The sequence below is a fragment of the Gossypium hirsutum genome, chromosome A12, assembly GCF_007990345.1.
Source record: "Gossypium hirsutum isolate 1008001.06 chromosome A12, Gossypium_hirsutum_v2.1, whole genome shotgun sequence".
NCBI classification, from domain to species: domain Eukaryota; kingdom Viridiplantae; phylum Streptophyta; class Magnoliopsida; order Malvales; family Malvaceae; genus Gossypium; species Gossypium hirsutum.
In genome coordinates this window covers 83959607-83986348 of record NC_053435.1, presented here as the reverse complement: position 1 = coordinate 83986348, position 26742 = coordinate 83959607, and the positions used below count along the sequence as shown (strand labels likewise).

Genomic DNA, 26742 nt, shown 5'->3' with positions numbered 1-26742 from the left:
TAGACTGACTCCATGATTAAGTAATTGCGAATTATCAAAACAATACTTCTGGATATAATTGCAATAACTAGAGCCTAATTGTATATGTCTAATTGGTCCTTCCACTAGCTCAGCGAAAATTCGATTAGACTGCATTTGAATTAGAAGAAAATTCTACGACTTATGAAATAATTTAATTGAGACGCTTTATTTGACGTGGAATTAAATTAGGTGGTCGTGTGAATTGTTCAACTAGAGAATTTGATTAAAGAATTTTCTTGAAAAATTAATTTTGATCAAGTAAAATTAAATTAATCAAATCAATTAAAATTAATATAATATTTGGAAGTTAATTTTCAAGTCAGACAATTGGTCCGATGGGTAATTGAACTTGAGATCGTAAATTGGGCTTGAGAGCTCAAAACCAAGACCAAAACCCAAAAATTGGTCAAACTGGGCATGGTATGTGAAACTAGGCCGATGGTCCAATCGGTCGAGTCGTCATTGACCCGGACGAACCGACTCGGGATGTCGTAAGGGTGTCACACCTGCATAACTGGACATGGCAATGTCCCGGTGGCAGGTGGTGGTTGGTCGTTGGTGGTTGAGATATTTTTTTGATTTACAACTTGACCCAAAAGTTTAGAGAAATTACAAAATTACCTCACCGATAATTTTTGTGAAAAATTTTCTGATTCGAAGAGAGCCCACACTCGGCAGATGTGAGTTTGAGGATAGTGGAAAAGACTACTCATTCAAAGCGCTCATCTTAGACGAATCGAAAATGTACAATTTTGATTAAGTGTTTATTACTTTAGATATTACAACCAAGATCTTATTTTGGAAAAAAAATTAAAACTCTGGTTTTCCCTAAATTTATTTTTCGTTGCGTTTTCCAAACCCGTTTTTCCAACATCAGTACCCATCGGCAAGTAGGAGAACGTACCTTAGATCCAAGTTGATTTAACGATCAGTTTAGAAGATCAAAGAATAAAGATATTTGGAATTTGGTTAACAAATTCATGACATTCAAAGTTGTTTCATGAAAAAAACTGAATTGTAAAAGAGAAAGGGAAGAGAAGCTTTTAATTAGTGCAAGCAGTGCGAATGAAAAAGGCCATATAACAACAATTTTAATAGCTCAGCGACTTAAATGAAAATATTTAAATAGTTTAATGACTATTTTGTAATTTTTAAAAGTTACGTAACCAAAACATAAACTTACTAATATTTGAGTAACCTTAAGAACAATTTACCCATCAATTAATCAAACACTCACTAATCTTTTTTTCTTTTTTAGAAACTCAAGTTACCAAAATCTTCTCTCTAACTTTAATATGTATCAATCGATGTAGGAAGGTTGAATTAATAAATTGGTCTCTAAATTATATCTCAAAATTTAAATTAGTCCTTAAAGTTTTTTTTGTTTTTTTTGTGTGTGTTCAGAAGCACTGTAAATTATCAATTTTATTTAATTTTATCCCAAAATGATGTCAACCAAACATATTGTTATGATATTAACTATTATCAATCTACTGACCCGCTAGCCCGTCGAGTCCTGACCCGCGCTCTGTATGAGTTTGAACATGCGTAGTATAGGTGAACCAAAAATGAGGATGCGTAATACGTAATATAAGTTCGCCTACACATGGCGCGAATCCACTTTGAGTATACATGTGTTAACCTTAAAGTAAGGTATATGTCATCATGCATAGAGACTTACCTAACATGTCACATCTATAAAACATTGACCGTATCTTATAAATATATAGAATTAATCATATAAGGAGAAAAAGAAAACTCAACATATAAAAATATATTTTCATTAGATATCATTCACCTTTTCGTTAAAATAATATAAAATTAATAGTTTAAACTTTAAAATGTAATTCTAAGTTTGAGATATAATTTGTGGACCACTTTACTCATAAAAACTATGTAAAAAGAGCAAAAGCAAACAACCACTCCAAAAGACCGTTGTTTTCATAATTTTGCTAGTAAAGGCAATAATTATGATATACACATTTTTTTGTGCTCTGCTTCATACCTCAATACGCCATTATTATGTCGGCATCAATTTTTTGACCGGAAATATTGTTGCCGGACCTATTCCTCTAGGTTATTTTAATATTTCTATAGTTGGATTATTATCTAAATTAGTGATAAATTAATTTAATTAATAATTTTAATCATTTTTATGATTTATTTTTAACAAAGAAAAAGAAAATTTTTCACTTATTTTAAAGTGGTTCTATTTTTTACAAGAGTTGTTTTTTGAATTATCTTATTAAAAATTCTGATCATATCTGTTCTTTTAGACATAATGCGTAGAACTACTTATAAGTTCTCCTCAACTCATAAATAATAGGACAATGCGCTTCAGCGCACTTGAACCCATAGTCAAGCTAAAACTCAATCAACACAATTTTTTTTTTTACTTATCTTCCTAGTTTCAAATTTAAATTTATACTAATTATTTTTTATTTATATTTACTATTATAATACATGTGTAATAAATAAGTTTTTTCCTCGTACTATTACATTAACAATCAACCTTTAATAATTGTATAAAATTAGGTTTTTTTAACCTTTAAATTTTGATAAGTAAAAGTACACGTGAAAAAAAAGAAGAAGAAGAAGAAAGTGTTGCATGAATAATAATATAATAGCTCAAAATCTTAAATATAATTGGCCTCTAAATTATACCGCTATTTTCGTTTAAGTACTTAAAAGTTTTTTTTTTTTGTTAAAAGTATTATGTAAACTAATCAATTTCATTTAGAACACAATACCAACCGACAAGAATATAACATGCAGACATATTCTTAGTGAATTCCATATACTTTTTTATGTAAAATGAAACGAATCTAATAATTTAAATATCACTTCTGATTAAAAACTTTAAATATCTACGTAAAAAAAGCGATATAGTTTGGAGTAAAGGTGTTCGTGGGCCGAGTTATGTCAAGTTTGGGCTGGGCCTAAGCATGATATTAACATACTTTATGTTTGCTTAAACTCGGCTTGGCTCGAAATATGAGCTAACCCAAACCCATTTTAGACATACCCATATTATTTTTTAAAAAATAAAATATATATTTATATTATTTTTAATTTTTAATTTAATATTTAATAATTATATATTTTTTATTTATTAAAATTTTATATATAGTAATTTTAATATTTTTTGAATGTTTACATTATATACTACTATAAATTTATTTTGTGTTATAAATTACATAATATATAAAAATAATATAATATAAAACATGACGAGCTTAAAAAAAAAGACCAGACCAGACCTTGAATGTTTAAGCCCAATGCCGATCAATATTTTAAATAGTCCTAATTTTTATTTGCATAAACCCATTTTTTGGGCTTAATATTTTTATTCAAACCCTTCCAAATTTCACATGCATTTTCAAGCTTAGACAGATAACTCGAAAAGCAAATTTATAATTAGACTTTATTTTAACATATGATATTTCAAATTAATAAAGAGTGTAATAGCTCAAGTTAATTAATTATCTCAAATATATTAAGTAACAATCTTATTGAAAAATGGACATCTTAATTCATCTTATAAATTTAGTTTTCTAGAATATTTTATTTTTGGGGTTAGCTCTCTCAATACTATTTTTCATTTTAAAACTCGAATTCAAACAACATCAATCTTTTTTATAACTTATTTCTACATTGATAAAATATATAAACTTCGAATGTGTTTAATTGAATAATAAATTTTTTAACTTGATTTAATTTTTAAAAATCCATTATCATCGATGCTAAGATAATATTGTTTGAATAAAAAATAAATATAGTTATTTTTTTAAAATGCACACAATTAAATTAAAAAAATTTAATGAATATAATCAATCTAAAACTAAAGTTTTGAAAATATTAATTACACTAAATTAAAATTAAAATATTATATTTTACATATAATTAAATTAAAAAACATATAAAAAACCAAATATCTTGGATATAAATTCACTATCACCCTTACATTAGGTTACACGTGTTAATCTGAGATACCAGGAACAGAAAGTTACATCATTTGTCTAGTACTCAATTTTGTTGGGTTAAGCCAATGAGACAAACGGCTCAAGTAAAGCCATAAAAGCCAGATTACCGGCAAAGGTTGGTGAGTGACCGATGTTTCCCGGTTACTAATAACCTTTAAAATAAGTAATTAAAACCCTAATATCAAGGCAATACATATAATTTTCTCTTTTAATAAAAAACAGGCAAATGTTTTTTTTTTTTCATTTCCACCAACCCCAACTAACCCCTCAAAAGAAAAATCATGATCAGATAATACTATGACATCCAACGCTACAGTTTTGTCTTCTCAAACTTTAATCTCAGCCGTCAGATCCTGGTTTTACTTTCACCAGATTGATCTAATTATGAATTTCATCCTTCACTTTACGATATTTACTTTAATTTGTTAGAATATGGTATTATTGGTAAACACATGAATTTGAATTATTGATTTTAAAAAAATAATTCTTATATATAAATTGTTGAATTGTTAATTTTTAGTGGGGACAAATCTAGAAATATTTTTTAAGGGAGTAAAAATTTAATTATAAAATTTGAGAGATTAAAACATAATTTTATAATTTTATATTTTTAAAGGACTAAAATTTTTTAGAGGCTAAAGAACAAATTTATTTATTATTTAAAATGGACTAAATAGATAGTTTCTCATTTTTCTGGGAGGAGCCAAGGCAACTTCCTGTCACTTAAGTTCACCCTGTACATAATGTTGAACTATTGAATTCAATGTTGTAAGAATTGGATTGATGACAAAAAAAAAATTAGACTATTGGTTATCCATTCAATCGTTTGAATCAACGGTTGAATCATTATAAAGTTAAAAATTCAAAAAAAATATAAAAATTCATAAATATGAAAGAAAAGTAAAAAAAAATTATAAATTATAACAACAAAATTAAATATTTAATTAACTTAAATTCGATTCAAATGGTCTTTAACCAGTTTTTTATCCAGTTTTTCATCGGTTCACTTGATTTTGCACTAGTTCAATTCTCTTTAGATTTTATGATATTGATCGAACTGATTAGACCATCAATTTTTAATCTAATTGATCAATTCAATCTAGTTCTGACAATCATGGTTGAATTTGAAGTCATCAGTTTAAGCATAAAGTTTAACAAATTTACCGAATTGAATTAAATTCACAGTTTTTTCACTTTTTTATAAAGTAAGAGGGTTAAATTGTAACAAATTAAAGTATACTGGATAAATTATCAAATTTCATAAAAGTAGAGGAATGTAATTAGACCCACCAGATTCCAACCCCCAACTCACCCATTTTCTCTATAAATAGCCGCGTCCCAGGCCTAAATTCGTTGTGCCGTTGAGTTCCGCTTCTCTAGAGGTCTGGTCTACTCAACACTCTCTCCTCCCTCTTAGCAACCAAAGACTCAGATCCGCTCGGATTTCTTTGTCCCAGGTTGCCTATTCTGCCCTTATAATTTTCATTTTATTGCTTTGCTCCTTTCATTTTTGCTCGGAGATTTTCGCCTTGTTCTTCGTAGCAGCGAAAAGAAACTGAGCGTTCGTCTTTGTTCGGAGTTAAATTTGACTGAAATGCTTACAGATCTGAACGAATTTATGTTTGTTTTCGAGTTTTTAGCTATAAAAAATTTAAAGATATGAGATTCTGAGTGTCTGACTAATGGATTATTAATGGAATCTTACTGGAAAATTGTTAATTTTGTTTGGAGGAAACGCTTTGAACTGAACGTGAAGTAATTATTGATGGTTAATAAAACTTTGATTGAATTTAATTTTTTAACTTGAAAAGGATTTCAGTTTTGAGTAGGATCTACTGGATCTTTCAAATTGAGTATAAAATTTGTAAATTCTGATGTGATTTTTTGTACTTTGATTTAGATGTGTGCGTCCGTCATGTCTGCTGGCTTAAAAACTACTTAAACTTTTTACCTGCAACTGCGTAATTGTAAAGGCTGTGATCTAAAGATCCGGCTTTCGGATCTTGGAAAGAATTGAAGACAAACGGAAAGGATAATTTGCTGATTTGTTTCAGATAATTAGAAATCACTTCGAAAATATAAAAATATCAAATTGCAATTGGATCCATGATATGGAGAAGTATACGATCCCTAAATTCTAGATTCTGAATTCTGATCTTACATTGTTGTGACGTCAAAGTAATCTGTGCTTTTCTGTGCTTTTTGTTCTCATCCTCCTAAAGAACATGATCTTCCAAGAAAGCTTTAAGTTATTGTGGTTTATCCTGATTCTCCTGCAGTTGAACCGTTCTAGAAAAGCATGAACAATTTCTATCGTTATTGAGATTCTTTTTGTTTTATTGTTTTATCCTCTAGTCTTTTCCCATCAGCATATTCCTATTTGTTAGCCTTACTAATTCAGATTCCTTTTATGAAGTTATTGCTCAGATTTTGGACTAATATCCCTTTTGGTGTTTTTGCAATGTGCAGAACTAGAATGGAGACCTTTCTATTCACATCAGAGTCCGTAAACGAGGGACACCCTGACAAGCTTTGCGACCAGGTCTCTGATGCTGTTCTCGATGCCTGCCTTGCCCAGGACCCTGACAGCAAGGTTGCCTGTGAAACATGCACGAAGACTAACATGGTCATGGTCTTTGGAGAGATTACCACCAAAGCCAACGTAGACTATGAGAAGATTGTTCGTGATACATGCCGCTCCATTGGATTTGTTTCTGATGATGTTGGTCTTGATGCTGACAATTGCAAGGTCTTGGTTAACATTGAGCAGCAGAGCCCTGATATTGCCCAAGGTGTCCACGGACACTTTACAAAGCGTCCAGAAGAGATTGGAGCCGGTGACCAGGGTCATATGTTTGGTTATGCCACTGATGAAACCCCTGAATTCATGCCTCTTAGCCATGTCCTTGCAACTAAGCTCGGTGCACGTCTTACTGATGTTAGGAAGAATGGCACCTGCCCCTGGCTAAGGCCTGATGGTAAAACCCAGGTCACTGTTGAGTACTACAATGACAATGGTGCCATGGTTCCAGTTCGTGTGCACACTGTCCTCATCTCCACCCAACATGATGAGACTGTTACAAACGATGAAATCGCTGCTGACCTCAAGGAGCATGTCATCAAGCCTGTCATCCCTGAGAAGTACCTTGATGAGAAGACAATCTTCCACCTTAACCCATCTGGCCGCTTTGTAATTGGTGGTCCTCACGGTGATGCAGGTCTCACCGGACGTAAGATCATTATTGACACTTATGGTGGCTGGGGAGCCCACGGTGGTGGTGCTTTCTCTGGAAAGGACCCAACCAAGGTGGACAGGAGTGGTGCTTACATTGTTAGGCAGGCTGCCAAGAGCATTGTAGCAAATGGACTTGCCCGCAGATGCATCGTACAAGTCTCCTATGCTATTGGTGTGCCTGAGCCCTTATCTGTCTTCGTGGACAGTTACGGAACCGGAAAGATTCCCGACAAGGAAATACTCCAAATCGTGAAGGAGAACTTTGACTTTAGGCCTGGTATGATCACCATCAACCTGGACCTCAAGAGAGGTGGCAATAGTCGGTTCTTGAAGACAGCTGCTTACGGACACTTTGGAAGGGACGACCCAGACTTCACCTGGGAAGCTGTGAAGCCCCTCAAGTGGGACAAGCCCCAATCTTAAGTTCAGCTCTGCTGCCTGTCTCAGTGCCTGCTTATTCATAGTACTGAATAATATTGCCTTGCTGCTCACCTATACTCTCTATTTTCATCCCCAGAATGCTTCTAATCTCATTCATATAGTGCCCTAATCATTATCCTTTTTTCTCCCTTGATTTTTTTTTTTTTGGTTATTCTGAGTTTGTGTCCTGTATCAGTGTCGTATTGCAAAAATGTATGAGAATTTTGCTATAATATATTAATGGCACTTGAAGTAACAAGCTCTACCCTTATGATTGTAATGTGTAATGCTGCGAATGTAGTAATGTTTTGCCATCGGCCCATTGCATTTATGAAAAAACTGAGGGCGAAAAACATTCAACATCAGAACAATAACAATTAAACAAAAATAGGAGTTAAATTGCTTCGCTTCTAACATAATTCACTATTATAATTAAACATAGAGTTGTTATTAAAACTTGAGTTCTGAATCAAATTTTGATTCAGATTTTATGCTCTCTAGTGTTTGATATCCCTCCCATGATTCTTCACCTGGTATTGAGTTTTGTCAAAAAGGCGAGTTAAAAAAAACATCGATTAAGTTGGTGAAATTTTAAAAAAGAAATCTTTTAGTTTTAAAAAACATAAAAAAATAAAAATTATAAATGTTGTTTAACTATATTTTTATTAATAATATTCAAATTTTCTATTTTAAAAAAATAAATTAAAGCTACACATTTCAATATATTAAAAAAATTCCTACTTCATACATAGTTCTCTTTCCTTTATTTTCCTTCCACATATAGCTTCTTCAACTTTACTTATTTTTTGTTTTCAGTTTTGCAAATAATAATAATAATAATACTATTTAAAAAATATTTTTCACGAGTGCCATGAAATTCAAATATTTATAGAGCCCATCACTTAATAGCTAAAACTTCATTAATAAATAAAAACCTAGTAATTTTTAACCCATAAAATTGTGTTGGAAACTAAACTAATTATCATTAAAATTGGAGCCAACATCAGTTGTGACATTGTAGCAATCATAATGCAACGTGTTTAGAGAAGAAGGCATATAGGGCCGAAGCTTTTCCACCCTCGCTTCACCACACTTGTGGCTTTCTGTTTTGTGGTTCTAGTTGCTTCATTGCTTCAGACTCCGTGCACGTGCCCTATTATATTCTTTTTGGGTATAATCACTATAAATTCTGTTTGAATTCGGTGCCCATATTTTTACAAAAATTGCAAAGTTAATTCATGTAATTTAATTTAATTATATTTAGTTTTTATATCTTTTAAAATTTTAAAGTTTTAATCCTCACCTAATGATAACTGTTAAATTTGTTAAGTTAGGCTATTTTCAAAATCTGATGCGGCCAACATATTATCATATATATAATGATATATCAACTAGAAAACACAAAACATAAGTTTTTTCTTTTTTTTTTACTTTTGGGGTGAAAACAAAAATTCTCTCTTCAAAATAGAAACCGAAAAAATTGTTATTTCAAAAAAATATATATTCTCTTTATTTTTCGACAGAGTAACAATATCTTCAAAAATTATGTAAATAGCTTTACCGATATCATTTATTTAGAAAGAGAAGGTAAACCCCTTGTTGAATTATAGAGGTCTATTTCAAATAGAAATACATCCTAGTCCAACAAGGAGAGAGAGGGGGGATAATAGTGTGTATTTCCCCTCATATATATTATGATGGGGATTTGGGTTTTTCATTGTATTCGACTCAATTATATGTGTTTTTTTGAAATTTTAACTCAACATTTTATAATTTAATCTAACCCAATACATATTTTTCTATTTTCCAAAATAAACATTAGTTTTTCGATTAAATAATTTTTCATCCCAATTTTACCCTTAGTAAAATTATGACAATTTTACCCCTAGTAAAATTTCCAAGAAAATATATTCAATATTTGACAACTCAACTTGTTCACTATGATCACATGGTTTATTTTTCATTTTCGGGCTTTAAAACTACTCAAAAACATAAACTCATTCTTCTAGTCATTTCTAAGTAATTCATGTACATTTGCAAATGAATTATTTCTTATTATTTCCATTTCTATTTTTGAGAAAACCACTCTCATTTTCAAATGATTCCATTTCTCCATTTCGAAGAAAACTATAATCATTTTTGAATATTTCCCAGTTCTCTATTTCTATTCATTTTGTTCATTTTTTATTCAACACGCAATTTATTTATGGTTTCAACAAGCTAGCGGAGTGACCGATCGCACATATGTAATTAGGGCTCAAATGATTTATAATTATGTTCCGAATTTTCGTCTTTTAATTATAAACTCATTTAGTCACAAAGTCATTTCACTATAGTATCATGACTGAGCTCCTCCTAACAACATACCATTACGAAAGCATCTACTCAATGCTCGTCCAATGACCTTGTCATAAGTGTGTTACCCTTATAGGATATCCTTGATCTCTTTGAGATAATATTTGTTCTCCTAATATGATCATATTTTATCTCATGGTAACCATTACATCTTCCTTCATGAAAAGTCAATTACTATTAAATAGTAATTAAGTCATTCATCACAAAGACGAACAATCCGTGACCACGTTTACTTTTTATCAACCATGTAATGCCCATGGGAGGTCATCATTTACTCATGTCTCGGGCTATGAATTCCACTGTTGTGAATGATGCTACGTATTGTAGAAGTCGTACACCCAGCACACCAGCTTTTGGTTCTCTGTCTATTCGAACTCAAACTTTTACTTACATCAAAGTGTATGAGTCATGCATGCATAGCCCGTCATCTATTCAGGATTTAGGTATGCGACACTATGAATGTCACAAATGAATAAATTCATAAATAGATTCAAGATCTATTCTACTTGGGTCATGTCCGATATACTGTCATTCCAGTCAGTCACATCTATAAGGAGTCATCCACTCCGATGCCCAAGACAAAATATCTCATCAATTGAACTTAATAGACGACATATTAGTCTTTCAATCAGTTTGCTCATTTCTGATTAGACTAAGGACATGTTTAGGTTCATCTACTAATATAAGTTGTCTTTTTGTGTTACAACCTAACCACGTAATACTACTTAATATTAGTTAAACATTAGACAATCAGTGAGCAACATTTGCTTCCATTTTACTTTACGTGCAAAAACCATGTGAGGACAATATAGATAGTATTAATGTAATTCATGAATAATTTTATTAACCAATTTGTTTGAGAAAATTACATATGTACTTAGACAAAAACACAACACTCAGGGCACAATATCCAAGAACTAGAACCACTTCCTTCATCTTTTTCTTCAGCATGTCTAGAACATAAAGCTTTTCATGAAATATATTTACTTTAACATTATTTCTATAATTTTTTATCAAGATGAAACTTGAAAACATGATAAAACTTTGATATTCATACCTTATTATCTTGATATCAAACATTAGTTTGATTTTCTCTCTCCTCCAAGGTGAACATACAATCTTCCTTTTGAAATCTAAGTTTACTAAATTGATGGAGGCTTGATTCTACTAAAACTTTTGGTGTAATTTCAAGGATTTTTCTTTGAATTTCAAGAAAAGGACCAAATTGTAAAGAAAACAAAAGTTGTTTTCTCCATGGAAGATAGTAACGTTAGGATGAAAGAAAGATGGAGAGAATTTTTCTTAATCTTTAATTAGTATAAAATATCTTAAAATAAAATAATAATAATAAAGTATTTCAACCAATAATATTTCTACACCATTCAATCTTAATTATTACACTTAATATTTATCTAAATTGAGAAATGATCATTTTACCATTCATGATTCTTCAAATTTGCATCATTGAATTACTACTCTCTTTTGGTAAAATTGTGATTTAGTCTCTCATATTTCTTAACTTATTTAATTTGGTCCCTTTACACAAATTTTATTTCATTAAAAATGGGTTAATTTTACTTTTAGTCCTTCAACTTTCTCATATTTGCATTTTAAGCCCTCAAATATTAAATATTTAACTTGAGTCACAAAAATTTTCACATATTTATAATCCAGTCCTTGCTTTGAATTGGTATAGCATAACATACTTATTGAGTCAACCTCATTTAGCATTCATAAGCCTTCTCTTTTATTTATTGTATTCTTTATTTATTTTACAAAGAAATTCATGATTCTCAATTCTCACTTAATATTACTAACAATTTTAGAGGTGCTACAATACAAATCAAGAAAGCACCTAATATTAAGTAGGGCCTAACCCCAATTTTCATTTTCATCTAATTCCCCTTGTTATTATTAGTGATATTATGTATTGTAAGTAATAAATATTCAAATTCGAATTTGTGGAAAAAAAATAATGTCGAAAATGAAATTTAATTGATATTTAATGTAACTATAAAATTTTAAAGGTTTTGGATAAAAAAATTAAACAAGATCATCAATATTTTTATTGATGTGTTTCAATTATTATTTTAAAATATACATATATTTAGGAAGAAATGTACTAATCGATATAATTGACACCAATACAATACCATGGCAGCATTACAAAGAAATGTTTCTCTTGATTTGAGAATTTATGATATTCCTCCAAGATGATCGAGATGGAGATTCTACAAGACAATGTTGGTGTCAAATGTAATTCCTGTTATGGCTAAATGTACTTGGCTTTCTTATCTACCAATATATATATATTTATGTGTTTTAATGTGTTATTTTATATTTACCAATATTTTTTTTAAAATCACATATTTATGTTCTAATATTAAAAATTATAATAAAATATAAATTATATACACATGAAAATATACTTGCATTTCAATTACATGCATGGATTATATTTTATTATTTAATATGAATTATACATTTACCTTTCGTAAAATTAACGAGTTTTATTAAATTTATAATTAAGATTAAAATAAATTTCTTTTACCTTTCCAAATTTCAATTAATAATAAAACACTGAAGCGTTCATAGCACATTAAAATAGTAAAAATAAAACAAAATGAAATTCAAAATACTTATATTAAGAACAAAATAGAATGTACTAATCGATATAATCGATACCAATACAATACCAATAACTATGGGGGAGTATGAAAATAATATACTGCATGTAAATTATTTTTCAAAACTAAAACAGAGGACACAACAAAATTAAACATTGAAGAAACATGTCTTCCACAACAGTTGTCGGGCTTTTTCGATCATCACATTGGATAGTTACAGCTACCAATGGCTGCCAACAAGAAGAAAAAGAAAAACCCAACATTGCAATGGCAATTCAAATAGAAAATAAATAAAGAAGACTAGTAGGTGGGAAAATAAACTTACATGGGTTCTCTGAAATGATAATGCCAGTGCCATTGAAATGACAGTTCCAACTATTCTTCCCTGCAACCTTGTAGAAGAGATTCATGGCGTAAGAAGCATGAGAGACGATGGTGTTGGGGCGGTAGCAGGTACCACCAGGTTGGATTGGCTTGCAATCCACTCCTTTTTGTGAGCAGCTGTAATTGATGTTGCCATTGAGCCTGAAATTCTCTGTTGATGGCTTCGCAATGCACCATGTATTTTCACCACCGCTGCTTGCCTAGAAAAGCAGTAATGAGTAGTCAATTACGCGTTATTGCAGCAATAAGGAGAATGTGGATTTATGCATGTTTTTATTTCGATTTCGTACTAGATATTATAAAAAAAAAAAAGAAAAAAGTTAAATTATGTCATTAGGTTTTTGTATTTTTATTATCAAGAATTTAATTTCTTGACTTCTTATATTTTAAATTTTAAGTTCAATTGTTAATACTATTTTTTTATTAAATTGATTACTGTAACATTTTAAATAAAAAAAATATTCACTTGATAGCAATATAACTAAAAAAGTGAGGTTCAAAATTTTCAAAACCAAACCAGTGATTGAATTGGTCAGGCCACCAATTTAACAGTCCAACCGGTATGATCGATTAAATTAGATAAATCACTAAAAATCATAAAAGAAATAGAAAAAAAAAAGATTCAACCAGCTTTGTCCTATTCAACTGGTCCATATCGGTTCTTAGGTCAACCGATTCAATTCCCTTCTCCGATCCAGTACTCCGATCGATTTCCATTTTGATCCGGTTCAAAGAACCTTGATAAAGTTGTAATGAACTTCAATTTAACAAATAATTTTAACAATATTAACAGTTAAATTTAAATTTTAAAATCCGAAATATAAAAAGACTAAATTTTTAAAAATAAAAACACAGAGACCAAATTCTAAAGTTATAAAAGTAAGGGGACTTATAGCATATTTTAACTTTTAAAAGAAACTGGGTTTTCATGCTTTTAAACAGTTATGTTGCCCCCATTAAAAATGTAGTGAACTTAGAATGCTGTTGTGTTTACTTTTTTTTTTTTCAAAACTGAACTTCAATGTTCGGACCAAAATGAATGTAGTATATCTAGCTTATTTTCTTAGTTTATATCAGTTATTTTTAATTTTATTTATTATGTTATATCATATGAAAATTAAATATATTATATTATAATCTAAATATAAAAAATATGTTAATATGTTTGTGTTTACAAATTTTTAATAATAGTAAAAATATGTATAATTACTAAATATTAAATAAAAATATAATATTTTAAAAAATATATATGAACGATCTAAATCAATTTACTTTAACTATTTACAAATACCAGTAATTTAAAACAAAATTTGAGCTCTATTTTTCGGACTTGGAACTTACCTTCTGGTTGGAGTTTCTCCCATTACCATGTCTTCTTGCATCTGCATGCAGCAGCACAACCCCCATTTTATAGCACAAAAATACTTTAAAGCCATTCAGAGAGCATAAGGAGATTAATGGAGTAGAAATATACTATCTTTAATCATACGTCAAAACTCTTCTTTTTTAACAAGCAAGCGATCACATTATAATGGGAGAAATAAAACGAGTTTACATTAAGTCAATGGCATGATCTTCATATACCAAAATTTAAGAAGGAAGAATAAAATGATAATTCCTCAATAATAAAAGATGGAGATGATAATGGAAGTTAATGCACCTGGACAAGCACCAAAACAAAGAAGCAAAGAGAAGGCAAGGTGAAGAAATGGCAATGCCAAAAGTTGTCTTCCACATTTCATTTTCTGTTTCTTTGGTGTTTAAAATAGAGCTCAAGACTTTGGTCAGTGAATGAAGGAAGATCTCCCCAAAAGGTATATGTATATGTAGATAGTGAAGTGTGAGTGAATTTACAGAGAGGTAAAAAAGGTAAAATTTTCTATAATGCTTTGAAAATTAAAACATTTTTTTTTAGAGCTGTTAGCTTCATCTTCTACATGTGATACCTGTACGGTACTCTAGCTAACAGAATTATTCATGTGAATTTTGTTGGGGGTTCTATTATGTCTTTGCTAAAAGAGCATGAATATCCTGTGGTACCACTGAGGTGAGAAAAATAAAATGCAATGGGGGCTTGGTTAATGTGGATGGAGAGAATCATAAGCACAGTAAAAGAGTGACATTGAGAAAATAAAATGCAATGGGGGCTTGACATTGTGAATATTTTAACTGCTAATCACCATTTAAAAAAGTGAACCATCAACTGGTTTTGAGAATAATTATGATACACCGTGTTTGTTTATTAATTATTGGAAGAGATCGTATCCTAATTTTTTTCATTTATAGCACAGGGTATTTTCAGTTTTTCTTTGAAAACTCGTATTCAACACTCAAGCCGCACATACAATTCGTACATAACTGTAGTAAATATGATCCTCTAAATATATCAACATCCATAAACATACTCGTATTAGAGACATATATGTATCTACAACTCACAACTGAATCTAAAAAACATAAACATATTTCCTATGAAGCCTTTCTATGTCTCAATAATCAAATTGTAATTTGTCTCCTATATTCAAAAAATAGATAAAATAGTCATTATATATTAGATCAAATATCATACTAGTTCTTTTGTTAAAAATTTCATCCATTTTTACTTTTAAAAATTAGTCCATGTATGTCATATAAGTGACTATTTTAAAAAAAATGATCAATTTGCTCTTCGATCTAACGTACAGAGACTAATTTACTCATTTTTAAAATAAAATCAAAATATAAACTTAATCTTAACCCAAGGCATCCATAATACTTTTATCAGGTTATCGAGAAATTTTCATTGACATAAAAAGGATGCAGAAATTTATGCAACTGGGACAGGTTTAACCAATCATCAGGGGCATTTTATTGCATCGTAAATGTGAAACTTTTTAAAAAACAAACATGAGTGGAAAAAAAAATGCTCACAGAAGAGGGAGGCTTTGTCTTCACGTGAATGATCACTGTGGTAACTGGTGAGTCATTAGTCAAAAATTGCCAGAATTAGCTCTGCTGCATTTGTCTGCCAAGAATTGACTTGGAATCTTGGACCAGAATTGCTGGTCTTTTTTTGGGAACTCTGGCCTTTGGCTTCTTCTTTGTGTGTTTTGTCCACAATTACCAAACCATTCACAAGAAACAACTTCAAAATCAACCTCATTAATCTTCCTTTTGGTTGCCTCATTAATCTTCCTATTGCCAACCAAACAGTAATCCATGAGTATCAAAATCCTATCTAGTACGATAAATAATCGGGAAGATTATAAAACAAGAAAACAGATATTCATCTCAGCTGCAACAACACAGATTTTTATTGTTAATGGTTACAATGCTACATCTCCCATTATCAAACGTTGAAGACATGAACCTCAGACCCCAGAGGGAGAACTATGCATGTGTTATGATGTTATACCCTGGATAAACGTTACATTGATGATTGAACAACAAATAATATATATGCCGACAATACTACCGTGTCTGAGACTCGGTCCAAACACTGATGTTATACACCAGATCCCGGCTTTGCAGTCTATCACAAACATATTACAAATACAAACACCACCTATTGAAGGTTACCAACTTAGGGCGACTTGGACTTCAGCTTGTTCCGTAGTCCAACAATTCCCACCTGAAGGGACGGAAGATGTATAGAACTTCGGGACAGCTCTTAAATAGTAGGGCAACACAGACACATACTGCGGCAACTGCTACCATTGAAAGCATTGCAGGCCTGTACACCAATGACCTGTTGGCTGTTCCATATCCATATGCCAGCTTTTGATCACAAAGCTTGCAATTTCGCTTTATGGATCTCAATTCAAGCTGTCCAATCTCAAAGCTGGAGGTTGACTCGTTGTTTGGCTTTTGGTTTGTGCTACAGTCAGAGATGGCACTTGGAATATCGACGACCACATGCCCAGAAGGTGGTCTCTTATTAATTTTCTTCTGTACCAGGTGGATGTAAGAGTAGTGGCCACGCAAGCGAGCATAATCTTCAGGTGTAGAACCAGTGCTGTCTCGAGCATTTTTCCAAGCATCAATGCCAACCTAAAAATAAATTTGGAAATACATTAGACAGACACAATCTAGATTGAACAAGGTACAAAAGGATGCATTTCAAAATATGATAATTGCAACAACAATTCTGTAGCTCTGTTCCAGGCATATGCTTAAAAACAAATCAGATTACCTTTCCAGGATCATCAGTCAATGCATCCAGCAAATCCTCGGAACCATCTTTACCCGCTGCAATGTGAAGAGGGGTCAAACCAGCAGGGCCTATGACATCAGGTCTAAACAAGGAGCTTTTATGAACACCATCAGCTACTGTCTCGTTTTCAAATCCTAATCTATCTGAAGTCTTCTCAGGGACAAATCTTAAAAGAAGCTCCACTAGAGGTCTACAATTTTTCCTAACAGCTCTGTGAAGAAGACCCATCTCTGTCAAAGCAAGGTTAAGGGAAGGATGTTCCCCTGGACTGACTATTCCATCAAGAAGAATATTTAAGAGTTTCTTCACTACAGCACACCATTCATGGTCCATAGAGAACTCCATAAGCCACTTGAAACGCCTTAGAGGAAACAGTTCCGGGTTAGGATCCAAGTGGCCCAATCTAGATTTCAATTGACTTCTATGAAGAAGCCAACCAACTTCATGAATGAAATCCATGGCTTGATTTTTGGCTTCCATTTTTCCACATCTGCCAATATCTGCATCAGTGTCAGTAGTCTCCAGCACAGACTCGAGCATTCGAATCTCTGAACAAACATCATCCTCAGCAACTATGAAAGGGAAGAAACTGCTATTAAGACAATGGTCTTCAATCTGCAGAAGATGTAGTAGATGTCAACTTCAGCTAACTAAAGGATTAGTCAAGAGTAAATTACATAATATGCATCTTATATCACCTACATGCAAGGGGAAAGAGAAACAAAGACGGATATACAGTAGATTTTATTAATTTTCTGCTTCATGAGAAGATGATAATGTCTAACGAGCACAAAGCAAACGGAAAACCAGAAACTACATCTTTCTCTACATTTTAGCCATATACTAATATACCAAAACCAACCATAAATTTATACAAGTTCTGGAAGCAGCCAAGCATCTTCACAATGACACCATTCATATCAAATACAAAACATCCTAATACCATTCTCTATTTCTCTTCCCTCCCTCAACCCCCCCCACCCCCAAACAACCAAAACCCCAAAATAAGATGGAGTTTCATGTAAAGAATCACAACAGTAGACCATATCTACAATCTATCTTGTAACCTCTCATCGCATTGGAGAAAACATTCCTAAAATTCACATATCAAAGATAACAGCAAGGAAAGAGGGGGGCAATGGAATCAATTATAAGAAGAAAAAGCCACCTCAATGAATCCTCTTCCAATCACGTTAGGGATGGAGCAAGAAAAGTTAATACACTCAAGCTCATCTTGCTCCTTCAAATCATCGCTGTCATCCATCAACTCATGAGTAGCTTCCTGTGCCAGATACTTCCCTTCTACTGCACAGAGCAACCTGTAAAAGGAAATCCAAGAATGTAGGAGTCTCTTGAGCAACCATGGAAGGCCAAAACAAAATATAAAGTAAACTAAATCTTATTTTATACACACTGCTACTGATCAATTAAAGCCACAGAGCTTGAGGGTCAAGATGACACAAGAATTATCGACTGCAATAAAAGCGTAAAGAATACCTCGTGGCTGGCTGAGACAGGTTGATACCTTTGACTGAAAATTGAGCTCTCTCAGTTGCAGATATTGCAATTGGTTTGACACTCATAATTTTACTATAATGATTGCTTCTGAGAGGTAAAGATGTATCTAAGACAACCTGACCTGCAGCATAAAAACAAAGTGGTTAGAATATTCAATCCTGCATGCAAAAGTGATTTTGCTTGTCCATTCTTTGGTCTTATGAATTAAATAAAAACTGAACTGACCATTATAAATGAATGCTATTTGATCTAGCACCCTTATACATATCCATCCAGTCCTCCAGAAAGTGTCATCCGAACAATGCAGAAGCCGACTCAAACTGAAACTCAGATCATAGCGAAGCTGACAAAAGAATTCAGAGGATTAAAATTAACAGCATTTAAAAGCAAAGAAGATTAAAACCCATAGTTTCAAGCAAACCAAGCTTACTTCATCCCATGCAGCCTCAGCTTGACGAAGGTAAATTGTCAGAACAATGCAGCCAGGCCTAATATAGCTCTCGATGTCAGTGGGACTATGTGATAGCCAGTCAAGAATCTGGAAGTTCAAACATTTTACATAAGCATACTTTCTGAAAAAGCGAACCCCAAAGTACAGTTACATTCAAATACTTTAAAGTACCTGTGCTCGCAAGACCAGAGGAAAATCATTTGGTTCCTTACCAAATAACTTAAACACAATCCTATCTGTACGGCTCTGCAATGGTCAAAGTCAAAGAAATCATCAGAGACAAAAGTTTTAATTACATAATTAATGACACTACAGATATTACTAGACAGTAATGGATTGTCAAAATATATATTAGTTGATAGATGGATTATCAAAATATTTGATTGTAATTGCTAGTCATGACACGAGATAAACTCTCTGCCAATAGGGGTGAGCAAAACTCAATTCAACTCGAAAAAATTGGAAAAAAAAAATTCAATTTTCAAGTTGTTTGAATTGAGTTGTTCGGTTTTTTGAGTCAACTCAAATTAATAAATCAATTTTTCGAGTTCAAGTCGAGTTGAATTTTTACAACTCGAATATCCGAAAAACCGATTAAGCAAAATGACATAGTTCAAGGTTAAAGTTATAAACTTATTTTTAACTGTCTTCCACACTTTTATCTTTAGCTTTTCATCAAGCAGCTTGATCCTCTTTCCCAATTAAGAGAAACCCACCCCCAATTTAAGGTTTATTTTTTGTGTTGATTCAAGCTCATGTCTTCCCCGCTTAAGAGAAAAGCACCCCCCAACTTTGAAACCCTAAATTTTTCTTGCTCCGATCTCTTCCATTCCATTCTCTGTGGCTGCATTCACTGGCAGTCCAATCAATTTCAAGTATCTTTCAACTTTCCTTTTTACTTCTTTTTTCCTTGGTTTATCTTTTATGGGGTTGCTTCACTCTTTTCTATCTACTATGGTTGTCATTTGGTGTTTAACAAAGGCTTAGACACCATACATGTTAGACCTTTGTACCTAACAATCTTTTGTTCGAGTAATAATGGCTGCTTTACATTTTTCTTTTCATCTTTAATTTGGGTTGTTGTTTTCATGGTGCACATGGCAACACAATTACTGCTATGAATTTCCACCAAACATTACCAAAGGCAAAACTTGTTTGTTAATTAGTTGATCTTAACAGCTTCTTCAACGGATATATTTTGATTATCCTTTTTAATTAGATGAAAATTAAAAATGAGTTAATTATGTTTTTTTAGTAAAGATTTGCTTAAATAGTTTTAATAGAAATCTGTTTAAAGTTATTCAGTTAGTATTTTATTTTTTTTATATCATGAGATTAATTTGAAATATTATGGAAAAAAAAATGAATTGTCTAAGTAGCTTATTTAGGAAAATTTATTATTCTAGCAAGAGATGATTATTTCAAGTTTTAAGTTGATAAAGATGGACTATTCTGTGAATGTTTTTCTAATGTTTCATTAATTCCAAATAGTGAAGATAAGTAAGTTCAAGAAATGAAAAAAATAGGAAAAAAAAAACTTTTATAATTATTTTTTTTTCCTTTTATTTAATTTCCATGTAACTCAAACTAATATATTAGATTCAACTCGACTCAAACTTAATATCACTCGATTCGAAAAAATTTCAAATTGAGTTTGGTTGATAAAATAGGATTAATCAACATGATTAACTCGAATTTCTTTCACTCGATTCAACTCGACTCAATCGAACACTCACCCCTACCTGCCAATGTTATATTTATCAGACACTGACTAGATTCAAGAACTCTTTCAAGGAACTAGGCAAGGTTAGCATAACCATGCTAAAGTTTTCCATGCATGATTCCTCAATAGGTCATAACATGGCTCATTCTACAACTTAATGAGGAGTTTATCATAGATTGATTTTTAGATAAGAGGGACTGCTTAAGTACTGACACAAGCTAGAGGCACAATCTGAACCTCCTGCACAAGGTCAAGCCACCTAACAAATGTTCTTTACCTCATAGAAATATTCATGGACTTTTCATCAACAAATGGCATTCAATCATGCATATTATGCAATATAAAGCTACCTGAACATCACCACTGGAACTAGAAGGTGATTGGGCAGAGGCAGAATCTGAATTCCGACTGGTCTGGGGTGGACTTGATTGATGAGAATCTTGCTGGACCCATGAAGGGCAATCAAGGGAGCCAGTCCCTGCATTCACAGGTGCGGGTGACCTCTCTATGCCATCTGTCTCATCATCTGAGTCAATGTATATGTCATTCAAATCAAAATTATTTATCTTGACTGCTCCAGCTGTATTGCTTGGCACTTCAGCACCTTTAGTATCACAAGATTGTCTTCCTGTATGTGGAATCTCTGATGCAGGTCCAGTTATGTGGTGCTTGAAAGGCCGAGGAGGGCCTTGGCCATTCGAAAATAAAGCTGAAACAGCTTCTAAATCACGAGCTTCTGGCAAAAGCCCAGACATGTTTCTCCCCCCTTGTTCACCAGTACGGCTTGCAAGGCTCCTTAGAAGATGAGTAAGCAAATCCTGATCTGTGGTCTGGTCAGATCTGTTAGCTGTAATTTAAGAACAACAGAATCATTCACCAGTGTAGTGCAAAAGAAACCAAAAAAATATTCCAAGCAAAAACAGACAGCTAGGACCATGCTGCTATAAAAGAAACATGCCAGCTACTTTATCTCTAACTTCTAAATTCATCTAGAATCCAGACTTCATAGAAAGTAAATGATAAACATCACTGAAATTTCTTTCCACATTGTTAGTTCAAGCATAAATTAATTCACCTTAGTCCCCATAAAAATAAGGGAAAATGATAGTGAAGTATGAAAAATAAATAGCTGTGGAACCCCATTGTTCACAGAAAAAACGTACCCTTAAAATAAACAGCCACAAAACCCAACTAGTATTTGTTGTAGCAGAAAGCAATCGAGTTACTTACAATGCATGTTAGAAAGTATCCTCAAAAGACTTAACAATAGATAACCACTAGTCTGCTCGTCATTCAACGAATTGCTATTGACAATGGCATCAGGATTTGTTTTCCTCCTCCTTTTATTATGGCCAGCCAAACGTCTGCGACAGCTTCTCTTACCTTCATCGAACTCTTGAAGGACATGAAACCTAAAAATCAAACGATAATTCAGCTTGAACTACAATAACACATCAAGACTTTCTTTTCTATCAGAATATCTAAAAAAATTAAATTAGCCACTCTCTTCCATTTCAGCAAAGGTTGCATATTTTTAGATGCTTACCTACTGCACTGCTGACAAAATCGCTGCATGACATTTCCAACCAGTGCCTTACTAGCTTTGGAATGCATCTCACAAACCTTATGCCTTCTATGATAATCCTTGGCATGGCTCAGATCAGCCCCACAGTCCTCAACCTGACAAACTGTACGATTCCCAGAACCTCCACTCAACTTAGTCTTCTTCCCATTAGTTCCTTCCCAATTTCTCATCTCCCTTTGACTAACTGGATAACCACGGCCACCTTGGGAACCGAGCTTTAAACTGAGGGAACCTGCTTCTTGATTCGGACCGTCATCCTGAACCACAATAACCCTCCTTTTCTTTTCTAATTCCCTTTTCCCTTTCTCAGTTTCCGGATTCACTTCTTCAGAGCATGAAGATGAACTATTAGACGAATTCCCTGGAATCCCAGACCCGATTGGAAAAAATTGCCTTCCCATGCTATCAGCAGACACTGGATTTATAGAGCTAGCTATGAAAAGGTCACCATCCCATTTCCAATCATTCAAATCCCACTCCAATGTCCTTTTCCCAACTGTCGGCAAACCCACCGGATTCATCATACCATAAAATGGACGAGCTTCGTTTCCAACTCTAACCTCCATTTTTTCCAAACCCAAATAACCAGAAGATCCGAAACCCAGTAAAGTTGAACCTAAATGAACTTATAATTTTAACAAAAATAAACCACAACTTTAACCCTATTCTAGCTACAGATCAAAGCTCCAAAACCCCCCAAAAAATAAACAAATTATACTATCAAATTACAACTAATCAGCTTCAGTTCTTCCCCAAAAGTCCAAAAACAGTACACCGACACATCCATGATTCCAATTAAGCGCAACCCACATGCCAAATTAACTTACGAGAAAGGGGGGAAACCCAATTATCAATTACCCAAATCTAAAACACTGACCCACTTTTTTTTTCCCTATTTCCAATCTTACAAGAAACTACTCAATAAAAAAACTTCAAAAAGTTAAAACTAAACAAGCAGAAAGAATCAGAGATAAAGATTAACAGACTTCAAAAAAAGGTAACTTGCTGAGATGATAAGCTGCGGGGAAGAGTAGGGAAAGTGCTAAAACGGAAAGTGAACGCAAGTTTTAGAGAAGTTGGGCAAAGGTTTTTTCTCTGATGATGATGAAGGCAACGTGTTTATTTGTTTGCTTTGCTTGTTAGTTCTTTTGGGAAAGCGTTTGGGTAATGGTTTGGTGTGGCATATAACACCAAAATAAAAAAAGGGAAAAGGAAACCATTAATTTATAAAAATTCACTGAATTTTACAAAGAAAATGTTCTTTTCATTTTTACTTATTCAGTTATTCGAATTCCAATTGTTCGATGAAATGTGTGTGTGTGTGTGTGTGTGTGTGTGTGTGTGTGTGTGTGTGTGTGTGAGAGAGAGAGAGAGAGAGAGAGAGAGAGAGAGAGAGAGAGGAAGAGGAAGGGGAAGAGTGGAAGGGATGGAAACAGTGCATCATTATTATAACAAAAAGCTTTAAAATATGCCTGTACTAAATTGAGAACTTTTTCATGTATTTTTATTTTTAATTTTTTTATTTATTTAATAATATTGTTATTAAGTAAGTTTTTTTATTTTAAAATATTATATTAATAAATTAACAAAAAAAGTAATAGTTTTAATAACTGGATCTAATTTTTGAAATCTGAAAAATAGAAAAACTAAATTTTTAAATATAAAAATACAAAAATTAAATTTCAAAATTTTCAAGAGTATAAACCTTATTAAAATCAAAAGGCTAAAATATGTCATCATTCTCTATACTCTTCATAATTTTAAATTTTAATCTCTATACATTTTAGATTTTAAAATTTAAGTTAAATTGTTAATAAAATTAAAATTATTTTGTTAAATTTAAATTTATTATAATATTATCTTTTAGTTATATTATTATTAAGTGAGTATTTATCTTATTTTAAAATATCACGTTAATAAATTTAATAAATTTAATAATTAAAATTAAATTTAAAAATGAAAAAATTAAATTCTGAAAATTAAAAATACAAAATTTTAAAATTTACGAAAAATAACATATTTTAACCAAACCTAAATGGTGGGGTCAGTTGCACACAGCGTGTCTCACCCTCCATTAGCTATATAGACAAAAGAAGGAATCCAATAAATAATCATTAACTTTACGGTAATAAAATGTAAAAGTGAACTTTTTGGCCCGGTCTAAATTTTATAGGAGACAAAGACCTAAAAAGGTCAATATCTTATATAATACAATACACTCCAAGGTCTGTTACTCTAGATTCTAATCAAGATAAGATAGGGACAAACATTGTGAGCACAATTTTTATATATTCTTTTTATGATTTAGGTTTAAAATTTGTGATAATATTTTTTTAAAGTTTAAATTTATGTTTTTTATTGAAAATGTAATATATTTTATTATTATATGCGGTATTTATTGGTAACTTTCACTGTTACTAATCGAGTTAATTTTGGGTTTTTTTTTTCATAGGTACAAGAAGAAACTCTAGTTTGTAACTTTCATAACTTATTCGTGGCAATCAAGTATGACATAAAGCGTTACAGTCTTTTGTCATGAAAAGTTAATAGCAAGCTGTTAATGATGAAACTAGAAATTCTTTTTAAGAGGTTAAAATTAAATTGTAATTTTTTACTAGGTTAATGTGTGATTTTATTTGGTATGAATTTATGATTCTATGATTTTATCATTTTTTACAATGTCAAGTTGTGGATTTAATCAATATACTTTTATTTAGTTATTTTTAGTTTTTATACTTTTCAAATTTTAAAATTCTTTTCCTCATCAAATGATAAGTGTTTTTTTTTAACAATATCATTATAATTCTGATCATATCTTTTTCTTCTTTTTAACACAATACCTATAACTACCTATAGCCCCTCCCAACAATAAATAGGAGGATAATGTGCTTCAACACACCCGAACTCATGTCCTCTTGCATTGGCAACAATGCCCATACTAATTGAGCTAAGACTCAACTGACTCATCAAATGATAACTGTTAAATTCATTAAGTTTTGTTATTTCCAAAATCTAATGAGACAGACATATTATTATATCTATTGTAAGCACTAAATTTTTGTCCGACTAGAATTTGTGTTTAATTTTCAAAATTTCAAAAAAAAATTTAAAAATAAAAATTGCATTTTGACCCCTAAACTTTTCCTAAATTTCATTTTGACCCTTAAACTTTCTTTAAATTTCACTTAGACCCCTAAACTTTCATTAAATTTTAATCCTAAATTTTCTAAAAATTACATTTTGCCCCAGAAGTTTTGCTGCATTTGTGATTTGGTCCTTCAGACAGGTTACGTGATTTGGGGCACCCACTTCCCAGATTTTCAGGCCACAAACATGGGTGGCTGCTCCTTCTTCACCTACCACCTGCAAAAAGGAAGCAAATATCAACTATAAAATGGGTTTAAAACCCCAAAATCAAACCCCCACACCCACGAAAAAAAATCAAAAAAACTTGCAAAAAGAGAGAAAAAGCTTCGAAAAAAAGAAAAGAAGAGAGAAAAAAAGAGGAAGGAGAAGAAGGAGGAGTCGGCAGCGGCACTGTGGCATCGGCGGCAGCAGTCGACGGCGGAGCAAGCAACGGTGGAGGCTAGACTTTGAAGAAGAAGAAGGAAGAAGAAGGAAGAAGAAAAGAGGAAGAAGAAAGAAAAAAGAAAGAAAAATCCTTTTTTTAAAATCAGGTTGACCCGACCCGAACCGGTCGACCCGACTGACGACCCGACCCGACCCAGCAGCCCAAGAAAAAAACAACAAAAACAAAAACAAAAAAAAAGAAACAAGCCCAAGAAAAAAAAAGAAGAGCAGGCCATTTCTTAGCAGACCAGCAGCAGCCCAAGCCCAGGCCCAGCGCAGCCTAGCAGGCCAGCGCCAGCAGGCCAGGCCCGCACGCACCAGCCCAGCAGAAGCAGGTCCAACGGGTTGGCCCAGCAGAGAAAAAAAAAGAAAAGAAAAAGAGAAGGAAAAAAGAAAAAAGAAAAAAGAGGTTCAATTCGTGTAACCCGTTCGACGAAGCTTGTGTTTTGGTAGCTTTTCGGTAATTTCGTTTATTTTATTTTTAATTTAATGCTCGTATTTTTATGTTATTTCGTTTTAATATTATTAGCATTTTATGCATTTTTATATTTATATTTTTAATTTAATTTAATTTTTATTTTATTTTATTCTAAATAATTTTAATAAATAAGGCAACGAATCGATTTAACATAAAATCGTTGATTTCATCGCTATGTTGGGTGAATATCACCGGTTTGC

The 26742-nt window shown here is 32.1% G+C and overlaps 3 protein-coding genes across 5 annotated transcripts; 1 reads left to right on the top strand and 2 right to left on the bottom strand.

The window, feature by feature from the left end:
- Nucleotides 1-5288: 5288 nt before the first annotated feature.
- On the top strand, nt 5289-7915 carry LOC107922739 (S-adenosylmethionine synthase 2-like). Of its 2 annotated transcripts, XM_016852895.2 has the most exons (2): nt 5289-5461; nt 6474-7915. In XM_016852895.2, the coding sequence occupies exon 2, from the start codon at nt 6481-6483 to the stop codon at nt 7660-7662; it is 1182 nt and encodes a 393-aa protein (XP_016708384.2). In that variant the 5' UTR covers nt 5289-5461; nt 6474-6480; the 3' UTR covers nt 7663-7915. The 2 variants fall into 2 exon arrangements, with proteins under 2 accessions (XP_016708384.2, NP_001314137.1); NM_001327208.1 differs by lacking the exon at nt 5289-5461 and having other exon boundaries at nt 6481-7662.
- Nucleotides 7916-12638: 4723 nt separating this feature from the next.
- On the bottom strand, nt 12639-14897 carry LOC107938505 (glucan endo-1,3-beta-D-glucosidase). 2 transcript variants are annotated; one of them, XM_016871681.2, is made up of 4 exons: nt 14686-14897; nt 14367-14449; nt 12967-13225; nt 12639-12871 (listed from the first exon to the last, which is right to left on the bottom strand). In XM_016871681.2, the coding sequence occupies exons 1-4, from the start codon at nt 14765-14767 to the stop codon at nt 12843-12845; spliced, it is 453 nt and encodes a 150-aa protein (XP_016727170.1). In that variant the 5' UTR covers nt 14768-14897; the 3' UTR covers nt 12639-12842. The 2 variants fall into 2 exon arrangements, with proteins under 2 accessions (XP_016727170.1, XP_016727178.1); XM_016871689.2 differs by having other exon boundaries at nt 14367-14407; nt 14686-14885.
- Nucleotides 14898-16295: 1398 nt separating this feature from the next.
- On the bottom strand, nt 16296-23928 carry LOC107922748 (squamosa promoter-binding-like protein 1). Its single transcript, XM_016852906.2, has 10 exons — nt 22456-23928; nt 22140-22321; nt 21260-21756; nt 19358-19432; nt 19166-19273; nt 18961-19078; nt 18715-18856; nt 18386-18536; nt 17197-17832; nt 16296-17054 (listed from the first exon to the last, which is right to left on the bottom strand). Exons 1-10 carry the CDS (start codon nt 23058-23060, stop codon nt 16605-16607), a joined length of 2964 nt encoding a protein of 987 aa, XP_016708395.1. The 5' UTR covers nt 23061-23928; the 3' UTR covers nt 16296-16604.
- Between the last annotated feature and the right edge of the window lie 2814 nt (nt 23929-26742).

What these genes read in the sequence shown, in the direction of transcription:
- LOC107922739 (XM_016852895.2), top strand. Translation starts at nt 6,481, where the DNA reads ATGGAGACCTTTCTATTCACATCAGAGTCCGTAAACGAGGGACACCCT.
- LOC107938505 (XM_016871681.2), bottom strand. Translation starts at nt 14,767, where the DNA reads ATGAAATGTGGAAGACAACTTTTGGCATTGCCATTTCTTCACCTTGCC. An exon ending in TTGTTTTGGTGCTTGTCCAG is followed by an intron (nt 14,450 to 14,685) that starts GTGCATTAACTT and finishes ATGGCTTTAAAG; the next exon opens with TATTTTTGTGCTATAAAATG. An exon ending in GGAGAAACTCCAACCAGAAG is followed by an intron (nt 13,226 to 14,366) that starts GTAAGTTCCAAG and finishes CTGCTTTTCTAG; the next exon opens with GCAAGCAGCGGTGGTGAAAA.
- LOC107922748 (XM_016852906.2), bottom strand. Translation starts at nt 23,060, where the DNA reads ATGGAGGTTAGAGTTGGAAACGAAGCTCGTCCATTTTATGGTATGATG. An exon ending in CTGTCTCAGCCAGCCACGAG is followed by an intron (nt 18,537 to 18,714) that starts GTATTCTTTACG and finishes TTCCTTTTACAG; the next exon opens with GTTGCTCTGTGCAGTAGAAG. An exon ending in TGACTGATGATCCTGGAAAG is followed by an intron (nt 17,055 to 17,196) that starts GTAATCTGATTT and finishes ATTTATTTTTAG; the next exon opens with GTTGGCATTGATGCTTGGAA.